Source organism: Hyla sarda, chromosome 9 (genome assembly GCF_029499605.1).
Source record: "Hyla sarda isolate aHylSar1 chromosome 9, aHylSar1.hap1, whole genome shotgun sequence".
NCBI lineage: Eukaryota > Metazoa > Chordata > Amphibia > Anura > Hylidae > Hyla > Hyla sarda.
This window is the reverse complement of record NC_079197.1, coordinates 40,446,525-40,459,867: the sequence shown is the minus strand read 5'-3', so window position 1 is coordinate 40,459,867 and position 13,343 is coordinate 40,446,525. Positions and strand designations below refer to the sequence as shown.

The following is a 13,343-nucleotide window of genomic DNA, read 5'->3' as shown; positions in this document are numbered from 1 at the left end:
CAGATTTGTAAATGACTTCTATTAAAGGATCTTAATCCTTCCAGTAGTTATCAGCTGCTGCATACTACAGAGGAAGTTGAGTTGTTGTTTTCTGCCTGACCACAGTGCTCTCTGCTAACTTTTCTGTCCATGTCAGGAACTGTCCAGAGTAGGAGAAAACCCTATTGCAAACCTCTCCTGCTCTGGACAATTTCTGACAGACAGAGGTGTCAGCAGAGAGCACTGTGGCCAGATAGAAAAGAATACCTCAGCCTTCTCTGGTATACAGCAGCTGATAAGTACTGGAAGGATTAAGATTTTTTTAAAAGTAAATTACAAATCTGTTTAACTTTTTGGCACCAGTTTATTTGAAAAAATGTGTTTCCATCGAAGTACCCCTTTAATGATTGTGGGGGTCTTAGGTTGTTGCTCTAGAGCAGTGTTTCCCAACCAGGCTGCCTTCACTTAATGCAAAACCAAAACTCCCAGTGCGTTCTTGGTTGTGGTTTTGCAACAGCTAATGGCACCCTGGTTAGAATATACTGCTCTAGAAGATTAGAGAAGTCCCTTTACCTCTCAGCTTTGTCATACTATCAGACCCACTAGAAATAACCCTGACTTTAATAGTAAGTCCAGTCGGAACCAGAGAAAGGGGTATTGTATTAATAGCAGCTAACATTGCTCCTCCGCAAGGAGCCACCCTGGACAATGGACCTCTAGTATCCAGCATTAAATATCACCTGGTATAAAGTGAAATTCTTTTAGGGTGCACTCATACCCTGATAATTTTCTGTGGGTTTCCCACTGCAGGAAATCAGCTGCAAGTTACGCTACCATTCGTTTGAACAGGTCTCGTGGCAGTTTGCAAATCTGACACCATTGCTGACTGTCAGCAGAACCATATCAATTAATAGAAGTCTGACTCACTGTGGATTTCCCTCAGCAGAAAACCCTCTGCTAGTTACTAGCATGTGAATTTACCTTCAGGGTTCGTTCACACGGGAGCGCATACACAGCGTATTTGACGCCACGGATGCGCTGCCGTCACACACACATAGTTAGTACTCTGGTGATTTTTTTTTGTTATCAACTGGTGCCAGAAAGTTATACAGATTTGTAAATTACTTCTATGTAAAAATCTTAATCCTTCCAGTACTTATGAGCTGCTGTATGCTCCAAAGAAAGTTATTTTCTTTTTGAATTTCTTTTCTGTCTGACCACAGTGCTTTCTGCTGACACCTAGGTTCATGTCAGGAACTTTCCTGAGCAGGAACAAATTCCCATAGCAAACCTATCCAGCTCTGGACAGTTCCTGACATGGACAGAGGTGTCAGCAGAGAGCACTGTGATCAGACAGAAAAGAAATTAAAAAAGAACTTCCTCTGTAGCATACAGCAGCTCGTAAGTACTGGAAGGATTAAGATTTTTAAATAGAAGTAATTTACAAATCTGTTTCACTTTCTTATGCCAGTTGATAGGGGTTAAGGATAGGGGATAAGTTTCAGATCGCGGGGGGTCCGACCGATGGGGCCCCCCCGCGATCCCCTGTATGGGCCCCTGGCAGCCCAAGGGAAGGGGGCGTGTTGACCACCACACAAAGCGGAGGCTGACACGCCCCCTCAATGCAACTCTATGGCAGAGCCAGAGCGCTGCTTTCGGCAATCTCCGGCTCTGCCATAGCGCTGTATTGAGGGGGTGTGTCAGCCACCGCTTCGTACGGTGATCAACATGCCTCCTTCCCAAGGGTTGCCCGGGTCCTGTACAGGAGATCTCGGGGGGCCCCAGCAGTCGGACCCCCTGCGATCTGAAATTTAGTTTTTCAGGACTGGACTACTACTTTAAGGCGGGAAATCCGCAGTCACAAGCAGACACCCAGAGCTACGGTAGCAGCATTGTTAGGGAGCTCGCTTTGCCTTAACTCTGTGTGTGCCAGCAGTGCCTCTATGACGTCAAATACACTTCGGATTTGCTCCAGTGTGAACGTACCCTGACTCTGTATCTGATGATAGAGAAAGGCCGGTAATCTAGCACTTGTTTCCAGCACAGAAATGTAACAGAATTGTTAGTTGTACATGATCAGAAGCAGAGGATTATTAGTTTTGATTCAACAAATATCCAGTTCTTTTCTGTCTAGTGCGCCAACAATAGCTTGTATGTTATTAATACCTTTTCAGTCACTACTTACTTCAATGTTTATTTTTTTTTATAAAAAGGTTGCAAAGGTGTACATAGTATTTAACCCCTTAATAATGCAGCAATTTTGTGTTCTCATTTTTTTCCTCCTCTTGTTTTCAAATCATATCTCTTTCAATTTTCCATCTACAGAGCCATATGATGTCTTGTTGTTTGCGGGACCAATTGTACTTTGTAATGACATTACTCATTTACCACTAAATGTTCGGCAAAGCCAAAAATATAGATGAAATTGAAAAAAACTATTTAATGTCTATGCACTTTAATTTTTTCTGTATATGGGGCTGCATGAGGACTCATTTTTGGCCTTTTTATCGGTACCATTTTTTGTTTGATGGGATTTTTTTATCGCATTTTTTTTATTGCTTTTTTTTGTGACCAACAATCTGAGATTCAGCTATTTGCCATTTTTTTTAACATCTACACAATTTACCATGCACTTTAATTAACATTATATTTAAAACCTTTAGGACCACAGGTTTTTTCATTTTTGCACTTTCATATTTTCGACCTTACCTTTTAAAAATCAGAATGCTTTCAGTTTGGCACCTACAGACCCATATGAGGGCTTGTTTTTTGCGCCACCTATTGTACTTTGTAATGACATCAATCATTTCACCACCAAATTTACGTCAAAACCAGAAAAATATATATGTGGGGCAAAATTGAAAAAATAAATAAATAAACGCAATTTTGTTTTGAGGGCTTCCGATTCTACACAGTTCACTTTTCGGTAAAAATTACACCATATGTTTATTCTGTAGGTCCATATGGTTACAAGGATGCCCAAGTTATACAGGTTTTATTTTATTTTACTACTAAAATTGTTTAAAATTGTCATCTTCTGACCCCTATCACTTTTTTTTTTTTTTCCTCATACTGGGCGGTATCTGGGCTAATTTTTTAAGCCGTGGTCTGAAGTTTTTATCAGTACAATTTTTGTTTTGATGGGACTTTTTGATTGCTTTTTATAAATGTTTTTAGGGTATACAAAGTGACAAAAAATACGCCTGTGGGAGGTGGTGTTGCAAGCATTCAGGCTCCTGAAGCAGACACTGTTGAGGAACCTGAGGAGGACATCAGTGAGGAGCAGACAAAACTCGATGATGATGAAGAAGCCGATCGCACATGGGAGCTGGGTGCAGAAGGGGCTTCATCATCATCAGGAGAAGAAGGTTACAGGTTGCCCGTGAGGCAGCAGCTGAGCCAGCAAGGAGGTAGCATGGTTGGCAGTCGGCATGGTGGCAGAAGTGGAAAGCCTGGAGCCAAACGTGCCTGGGGTAGACCACCTGCTTCGCGGGTTCCTACCTTCCCGGGAGGTAGTGAAACAGGGGTTCCTGGAGTCGGCGGCAGTAGCAGTCAATTAGTGCGGACTGCTGGTGGGAAAATCAGCTACTCGGCGATGTGGCAGTTTTTCATCTAGCATCCGGAGGAGGTTAACCTGGCCATATGCAAGATGTGTTGGCAATAGGTGAAATGTGGCCAGGGTCCCAATGTTGGCACCACAGCCCTGCGTCAACATATGCAGCATCACCCTAAAGCAGCCTGGGAGAACCGTGGCTCCAATGTGGTGGTCCAGCCTGCTGCATCACCTAGTGGCACGCCGCTCCCTGTTTCAGCCAGGGAAACAGGGAGCGGTGTGTCATACCCATCCTCTGTTGCTCCAGATGCTCCTGTTCCTCCTACTTCAAGTCAGTCATTCCGCCAGCAATCCATCGGCGAAGCCATGTCCAAGAGACAACAGTATGCGCCCACTCATCCAACAGTGCAGAAGCTGAATGTGCTCCTGTCCAAGTTGCTGGTGCTGCAGTCCCTCCTTTTTCAAGTGGTGGACTCTGCACCTTTCAGACAACTGATGGCTTGTGCCGAGCCGAGGTGAAGAGTGCCAAGCCGTAATTTCTTTGCGAAGAAAGCAGTACCAGCCCTGCACAATTTTGTGGAAGAGAATGTGGGCCAGTCCTTAAGCCTGTCCGTATCTACCAAAGTGCACGGCAGCGCTGGCGTGTGGAGCTGTAACTACAGTCAGAGACAATACATGTCCTTTACAGCCCACTGGGTGAATGTGGCTTATGTCGCTTCTGGCTGCACGCTCTCAGGCCATTGGTCCTGTGATATTATGCGACTCCGCCTCCTTATCCTCCACCGTGTCCTCAGCCTTCACTGCACGGACAAGTGTCAGTGCCCCTCCAGCATACCATGTGTGCAGGACACAGCGTTGTCACGCTGTTCTTCACATGGTTTGCCTTGGCGAACTGAGTCACACAGGTGAGGAACTACTAAAAGTAATTTATGAGGAAATCGAATCATGGCTTACTCCACGAAAACTGGAAATGGGAACCATGGCGCCTGACAATGGGAAGAACATCTTGTTTGCGCTGCTACAAGGAAGCCTGAGCCATGCGCCCTGTATGGCACATGTGTTCAATCTGGTTGTCAAGCGGTTCCTTAAGTGTTCCCACCATCTACAAGACATCCTAACAATGGGAAGGAAACTTTGCATGCACTTCAACCACTCATACACAGCAAAGTACACCCTCCTTGAGCTGCAGCGTCAGAACTGTATCCCCCTACATAGTCTGATAGTCTGATAGTCTGACGTTTCCACACATTGGAATTTCACCCTCCATATGTTGGACCGACTATACGAACAGAGAAAAGTCATCACTGATTTCTTGATGTTCCAAGCGGATAGGGGGACTCCCCTGTGTAACTTCAATGTTAACAAGTGGCAGCTCATTCGTGACACCTGCTGTTTGCTCAGACCTTTTGAGGAAGCCACTTGACTGGTCAGGGCACTGTATACGTGGCACCTACATCTCATGGCCACAAGAGCCCTGTGGGGGCTGAACCGGAGGAGGAGGGTAGAGGCACAGTGGAGCACAGTTTAGGTTTCGCGAGATGGGCTGTTTTTCTAGTCATCTGACAGAAGAAGAGGAGCAGGAGCAGCTAGAGGGTTATGAGGAAGGCGAGACAGAGGACCCAGACACAAGTGGGATTATGCAGTGGAGATGGAGGCAGGGAGTCCCTCCGAGTCACTTGCACAAATGGCATGATGCATGCTTATTTACTTGCACAGTAACCGGTAGGGACAGCGGGATGACTTCTGGCTCTCCACCTTAATGGACCCTCATTACCGGCACAAAATGGGGGCATTTTTTACACCCACTGAGAGGGAGGACAAACTGACCTACTACAGAGACATCCTATGTAGTCAGTTGGCCAATGCCTATCTGCGCCATCGTCCATCCTCTCGCAAGTCTGAATCGGGGGGGCCTTCTGTGCTCACCTTCAACTGCCATGGCTGCTGGGGAGGGGTGGGGTTGCAGGAGCAGTGCCTGAGTCTACAGTCACTGATTAGTAGCTTTCTTCACCCGCATAGGGAAGCAACTCATCAGCAGGAGGTAGACCTGGAGCAGGACCTGAACCAGCAGGTGGTGCCATACCTTGACATGCCCATGCCAATACACCTTGAGGATCTACTGGACATTTGGGTAGCCAAACTTGATTTGTGGCAGCATCTAGAAGCGTTTACACTGGAAAAGATGTTCTGCCCGGCCAGTAGTGTGCCATCAGAGTAGGTGTTTAGTGCAGTGGGGGCCATAGTAAACCCAAGGAGAACTCGTCTGTCCACAAAAAATATGGAGAGACTGACCTTTGTGAAGATGAATCAGCCATGGATCAGCCAGGATTTCCACCCACCAATGCCTGATGCATCAGAGCCTGACCATGGTGCCACACCAACACTTCACAAATATGGATAGTGCAAAACATATTTACGGTGCTGCTTCCCAGTTACAGGCATTCCTCGCCATCGGTCCACAGTAACTATTGAGGATTTGCATTAGCCAAAAATTTTTGGGGAATCAAACAAAAGGAAAGGTGTGCAAAAAACACCATGTGCCACCTACACCACCAAGTGTTGATGCAATGCAAAGACCTCTAAAAGGTGGAAGGGAACAACGTATGGTCCATTGTAACCAGTGGGGGGGTAAAAACTTCCCCTGTAATGCCCTACCCTGCCCTACTACAATGGACAATACGTTGTTCCCTTCCACCTTTTCGAGGAAAGGGTTACCTGTCTTAAAAAGGCGGCCTCACAATCCCTATTTCCACCTAATATAAACTCTGGGAAATGACAGTGTTTGTAGGTGGAAATAGGGAGAGCTTCCTCTGTGGGGCTGCCCTTATTAGTAACATTTGCCAAGAAGGGAATTAATAATGCAAGACTGGGGCCTCACAGGGAAAGTGTTTACCCCCACCGGTGACAATGGACAATACGTTGTTCCCTTCCACCTTTTAGAGGTCTTTGCATGACATCAGTACTTGATGGTGTAGGTGGCACATGATGTTTTTTGCACACCTTTCCTTTGGTTTGATTTAAATAAAAAATTTGGGGGCCATATATTTTATACTAAGTATATTAATAAAAGCTAAATTTTACGTAATGCATATACTCAATGCTTACTTGTGCACACTAGCATTTTTACAAAAGACACAATTTTCTTCTGTCTACCTGCCTCAGCTACTATTCCGATACTGCCACCCTCCTGATGCCACACATCTGATGCCAAGTTCTCCTTTTTTCACCCACCTTCATCACAGGTTTTTGGTATGGCCACCCACTGCACCACTCTGTCATCGGGTCACTATCAGGACTCCTGATGCTGCTGATACCACCTCCAGGCTGTCTCATTCTGCCACCATATCTTCTCCTTATGCTGATGCCAGCTCCAAGCTGTCTCATACTGCTACCATATTTTCTCCTCATGCTACTGCCACCTCTACGCTGTGTCATTCAGTCACTATATGGTCTCCTCATGCTGTCACCACCTCCACGCTGTGTCATTCATTCACTATATGTTCTTCTCATGCTGCTGCCACCTCAACACTGTGTCATTCAGCCACTATATGTTCTCCTCATGCTGCCACCACCTCCACACTGTGTCTTTCAGCCACTATATGTTCTCCTCATGCTGCCGCAAACTCCAGGCTGTGTCATTCAGCCACTATATTGTCTCCTCATGCTGCCGCCACCTCCATGCTGTTTCATTCAGCCACTATATGTTCTCCTCATTCTGCCGGGTGGAGGCATGGGCTGGAACAGGTGGTAGCTTGTCTCACGGCGGACCGCCAGCTTGATGCTCACCAGAATGTAAATGTAAATAAATTCTAATTAAATTAAATTAAAATTACATAAAAAAATCTATTCTTTTTAATTGTGATGCCATATGGTCTCCCTGCTGCCATATCCAGAAGCTCTGCGGCAGTGATTCTAATAGCGATGCCTATAATCTGCATGTCATACTGAATAACAGTATTATTGCACCAACAAAGCATACTCCCTATGCATGTTAGGAAAAGGCAAAGTGTTCTACACCCCTATTGAGGCTCTCATTAAGCCAAAAATTGCCTTTTTTAATAGCAATTCGCCTCAAATAAATTTGGAATGAAACAAATATTTTGGGAAAATTCAGCGAATCGGCCAAATCAAATTTTTCTAAATTTTGTTCATCTCTAGTTTGTACTAACAAGACTATTGTTTCTGTCACTTGTACTTTTGTTCTTCGACATTTATTCATTTTACTTAAAATCAGCAACAATTTAGCCACTTGACTTTAGGACTAATGCCATGACTTAACTACAAACTTGCTTTACTCGCAAAACAATGTCGAAATAGATTTACAGTGAACAGATGAGTCATGCCTGACAGTCTGGTTACTATGGATACAATGTATCACCATCCACCAGTATTTCTAATCCGGTTGTCAGGCAGTACATACTCGGTATTTAACCTATGTAGCTCAGATTACCCTTCATTGTTAATAGGGGACAGATAACACAGTTTTATGATTAACGGTGGTCCCAGTCATCAGACCCCTGACTAAGAGGTTTTAAAATGAATCTGTTGGCTCTTTATCATGCTCAGAACTGCAAACATAAGCAAAGAGCTGGTAGGGAGATACAACAAAATATACTTTTCCCTTAGCTGATGGCTGCTTGTAACATTATAAAAATCTTGTTTTTTTTCTGCCCGAGTCATAGAGGCTAGGGTAAGCTACAGCACCCTTCCCTGCTTCCAGAACTAAGCATTATTTATCAATCATGCAGAGCATGGAGGGTGGGGGAGGGAGAAGGCATGCATGCTGCAGCTAAGTTTCACCTCTATGACTTCTGCTCATGTCTTCAGCTTTTAGCATAATATAGTGCTTTCAAATAAAATTTAGACATTATCTATAAATAAACCATATATTTCTCTATTGGGAGAACCAATTTTATTCATAACTTTTTTCTGCCTTATTATTTATATTGTGTGTAGATATAAAACATATATTGTCCCCACTGTTCACTGACTATTGTGTATTTGTTTTTCTGTTTTAGATCAATTCAACAGTGGCTGGCTAGAGTGCAGTCTCTTCTTTACTGCAATGAAAATGGCTTCTGGGGCACATTCTTGGAAAGTCAACGTAGTTGTGTTTGCCATGGAGGCAGTATGCTTTGCCAGCGACCCATTCCATGCATAATAGGAGGCAACCAAAGCTGTGCAATGTGCAGTATGGCTAACATCTCTCTATGTGGCTCATGTAATAAAGGGTACAAATTATACCGTGGTCGGTGTGAGGCACAGAATGTAGATTCAGAGCGAAGTGAGCAGTTCATAAGTCTGGAAACAGAGTTGGACTTCCAAGATCAGGAGCTCCGTTACCTACTGCAGAAGATGGACTCCCGTCTTCATGTGCACACAACATTCATTAGTAATGAGATTCGATTAGACACCTATTTTGATCCACGCTGGAGAAAAAGAATGTCACTCACCCTAAAAAGCAACAAAAACAGAGTTGAGTTCCTTCACATGGTCATTGGAATGTCTATGCGTATCTGTCAGGCCAGGAACACTACTCTGGATCCAAGCTTCTTTGTATATGTCAACCCATTTAGTGGCAGCCATTCTGAAGGTTGGAGTATGCCTTTTGGAGAACATGGCTACCCAAGATGGGAGAAGACACGGCTTCAGAACAGTCAGTGTTTTAATTGGACTCTTCTTTTGGGAAACCGCTGGAAGACCTTTTTTGAAACTGTACACATTTATCTTCGAAGTCGTACACGTCTACCTTCACTCCTGCGTAATGAAACAGGTCAAGGACCGGTGGACTTGTCAGATCCTACAAAAAGGCAATTTTATGTGAAGATATCTGAGGTCCAGCTGTATGGCTACAGCTTAAGATTTAACCCAGATCTTTTGGTTAGTGCAGTTCAACAAGTTAACCAGTCTTACTCCCAAGGTGGGCAGTTTTATTCTTCATCCTCTGTAATGTTGCTTATGTTGGACATCCGGGAAAGAATCAACCGGTTAGCCCCGCCAGCTGGACCAGGAAAGCCCCAACTGGACCTCTTTTCTTGTATGCTGAAGCATCGCTTGAAGTTGACCAATAGCGAAATCATACGGGTCAATCATGCACTGGACTTGTACAACACTGAGATTCTGAAGCAACCTGACCATATGACAGTCAAATTATGTTAACCCTCCCATGCCTTCCTCTGAGTCGAATCATTTCTTTTGGAAGTCCAGAGGTGAAAACTCTGAGGGAATTAGATGAACTTTAATTACCTTAGAATCTACCTTATGACCTGACTATGATTATGCTGCAAAATATAAAAATGGAGTATATTTACATACTTCCTTTTATTACATTTTTGGGGGGTGTGATCCATCTTTATCCATCCAGGGTCTTCAGATTATAAATCCTTTACATTATCATTAAGTGCTACATCCTTCGCAAGTATAAAACATCTATATAGAAATACAGATAATAAAAGTTAGGCTTACTTATGTTATATGTTATATCATTAGGTGGTTCAGCCTTTACAATTTTGATATTAGTGCAGCTTTTTAGTCTTGATTTTTTATTAAATCGAATAAGGCATATTCAACATTCAGATACGGGTTTACAAGTGTAAAGATTTTTCAGCTGATATTATATATATAGACATTATATTAGCGCCAATACTTGGATCTCCCAACAGCATTATTTTGAGGATTATTTCTCCCATTTAGGATCCAGTCCTCATACAACTCCAGCTTCTAGTGATGTAAATAAGAGCTACCATTTCCAACTTTTGGCCTCAGGAACATGACAGAGATCTCTGTATGTCTATGTAGGATGTTTGAGGTATACAATAGTATAGAAAGTTCCATAGAACTCAGTGGCTGCCATATTCATGTGCTTACTTTAAAAAGCCCCACCAGGAAACTTTAAAGAAGATATGTCATGGGAAAAAATATATCCCCTATCCAAAGGATACGTTTTAGATTGCGGGGGGTCTGATCGCTGGGACCCCTTGCAATCCCCTTTACGGGGCCCCAGCTCTCCCAAGAAGAAGTGTGTCATGCTCCCCCGAACAAAACTGCGGTCAACATGCCCCCTTCGGCTATCTTCGTTCTCCTATTGAAATTTATGAAGGGAAGTGTCAGCTGCCGCTTCATTCAGGAATTATGACGCGCCACTCCCGGGGAGATCGGGGACTCTATACAGGAGATCGCAGGCAGTGCCAGCAGTCATATCCCCCGCTATCTAAAATTTATCCCCTATCCTTTGGATAGTGGATACATTTTTCCCCATGATACTTCTCCTTTTAAGTGATAAACATTACATCAATTATGAGATTGCCTTTACATTTACTTAATTGATTCCATTGCCAAACATGATTTTCTAAAGTCTTAGTATACATGTCTTCATAATAACTTACATTGTAACAAACTGAGCACAGGACAATATTTTATGTTATAATAGCTGCACTAATATCCCACGGCCAGAATCTCATTAATGAAATGACAGTTCCTAAATATTATTTTTATTATGTTCAGCCATGCTGTGGCTGATTTGTTCAGTAAATGTACAGAACAGGGCTATTTTAATAGAACCTAATAAATCATATTGCAGAATATAATCTATAGAAGTATAGTTTGTGAAGATTATTTATTTTAGACATCAACATGTCCTCAACTTGATGACTAAATCTATTTTATAGTGATTATATTTTACTTCTAGCCCAAGACTTGTTTTAAAGTCCATAGTATAGTAGTTCATTGAAGACCCTTCCCACATATGGTCCACACAGCATTGTCTGAATCTGTCCAAATTCATAAAATATTCCTTATTGTAACATTAATTCTGTGTGAGGTTAAATGTTTATCTGTACTGCTTAGCCATATCACTCCCTAGTGATACCTTATCTGCCTAACTAGGTCAATGACCCCTGACATTAGACCCAATAAAGCCAGTAAGGTATTATGGTTTCTGATGACTAGGGAAGATGATGTTCAATGTTTCGGGACCAACATGATTGTTCTGGGATGTTTTTGCATTTCATGATCATAATGTAGTCCTTTTTGAAGCCAATTACATGGATTTTGACAAATGATAGTAAACCAGATACACCAGCATCTGTGAAGTTATCTAAAGCAACCAATGTGGAGATCATTTTAAAGTGGGTGGAAGTATGTAGCCATACTCTGTGTTAGCATGCTCATTTTCAGGCAGTGCCAAATATGTGTACTGATGTTCTAAAAAAAAAAAAAAAAAAAGAGAGAGAGAGGCACAGTACCAAAATATTATAGACGTTTACAAAATGCACAATCCTTTTCGCTACATAAGTGTTATGCATTATGTGTCTTTGCTGTCCTTTTTTTATCTAGATGAATTCAGCTTAAGGACATTTGAAATCCAACAAGCAGTCCTCCAATCGATCCCCATGGCAGTTACCCATCAGTTTGGTCCACTGACAAAGCCTCGAACAAGTCTACCAATCCCATAAACGTATTCATGAAGTGGGTTCACCCATACCAGAGTCAGACAATCACTGCCCTAGGAGGGGGAAGTCATGAGAGAAGCACACCGCTGTGTTAAGAACGCAGCAAGTAGGACTGGGGAGAGATGCTTCAGAAATTTAGTGACCTCCTGCATGAGCCTTGAAAATACCAGCAGTAAAGGGAGTAAACTGCCATAGAAACAAACATTTACCCCCCTACAAGGGAGAGAATCTTTCTTTTCTGTATATTAAACTTGTGAAATGTAAAATATAAAATGATAATAATGATGAGAATTATAAACCAAAAAGGAGGATGACAAGCTACTAATTCTGAAAATGCCAGCATGTTCCTCCTTAACTATATAAAATATTGACACGCCAAGCTAAGACCTGACTGCATGGGATACTGAATGGTGTGGTGGGTGGAAGATGTGATTTGGAATATGATGGTGGATACACAAGCACATACATGCTCTACAATGATAGAGTATAATGTCGAGTGAAACAGGAAATGTGTACAACGAAATGGAATGATAGAGAAGAATGGTTTGACCATTACATGGAGAGCTTTTTCCACAGTATGCATTATTATTGCTGTAAGTACGTACTGTGTGGCAGGTTAATGTACCCATTGACTGTCGTGGCACTCTAATATTCCCATGTCAGATCAGCCTAAAGCTTGAAAGGTTCAGGTAAAAAACTAAATATAGATATATATATATATATATATATATATATATATCTAAATTGGGAAGATTGGTTCCATAATTTTTTCTTACTAATACTTTTTGGAAACTTTTACTCAAGCCAACAATCGGTCTTATTCATATTTCTTTGGCTTAAAATACATTTTTTGAGGGAGTTAAAAATGTCAGCGATGCTGTAAACAATATCGTACATGTTTGCAGGTCAACGGCAATTAATATGACAATGAAGGTTTCCTGAGAACTTAAGATCAACGCAAATCAATGGGAGGTCTGTATTAGACCAGCGTGTTGTCTGATGACTCGGCTTCTGCAGTATACAAGATAAATAATGACATTATGCAATGAAAGATGAGTTCTCACAGTATGTTCATGAAAACTCAAAGCAACAAATGTTATTGTGAAGGACATTAAAAAATGAAAAGAGTAAAGTTAGTAAATTGACATACTGTTTTTTGTTAATGATTGGTTCATTGGAGCGTTGTTTCTTTATATCACAGGGAGACATAACACAGCCATAGATGTAAAGAAGGAATTAAAACAATTGATCTCATAGTGACACAAAGAAAGGAGCAACATCAAAAAAACTAATTTTAATATCTGGTATGATTATATTAAAGCCACATTATCAAAGCCGTCATTAGAAATGTGCTACATACG

The 13,343-nt window shown here is 42.2% G+C and overlaps 1 protein-coding gene across 1 annotated transcript in view; it reads left to right on the top strand.

The window, feature by feature from the left end:
* The window catches only part of BRINP1 (BMP/retinoic acid inducible neural specific 1), a 285,238-nt gene extending 272,102 nt beyond the window's left edge, over positions 1-13,136 (top strand). Inside the window, exon 8 of the mRNA XM_056537848.1 lies at positions 8,551-13,136. Coding sequence (XP_056393823.1) covers positions 8,551-9,691 — 1,141 coding nt within the window. The 3' untranslated portion in view covers positions 9,692-13,136. The remainder of the gene's footprint in view (positions 1-8,550) is intronic.
* The last annotated feature ends 207 nt before the right edge of the window (positions 13,137-13,343 follow it).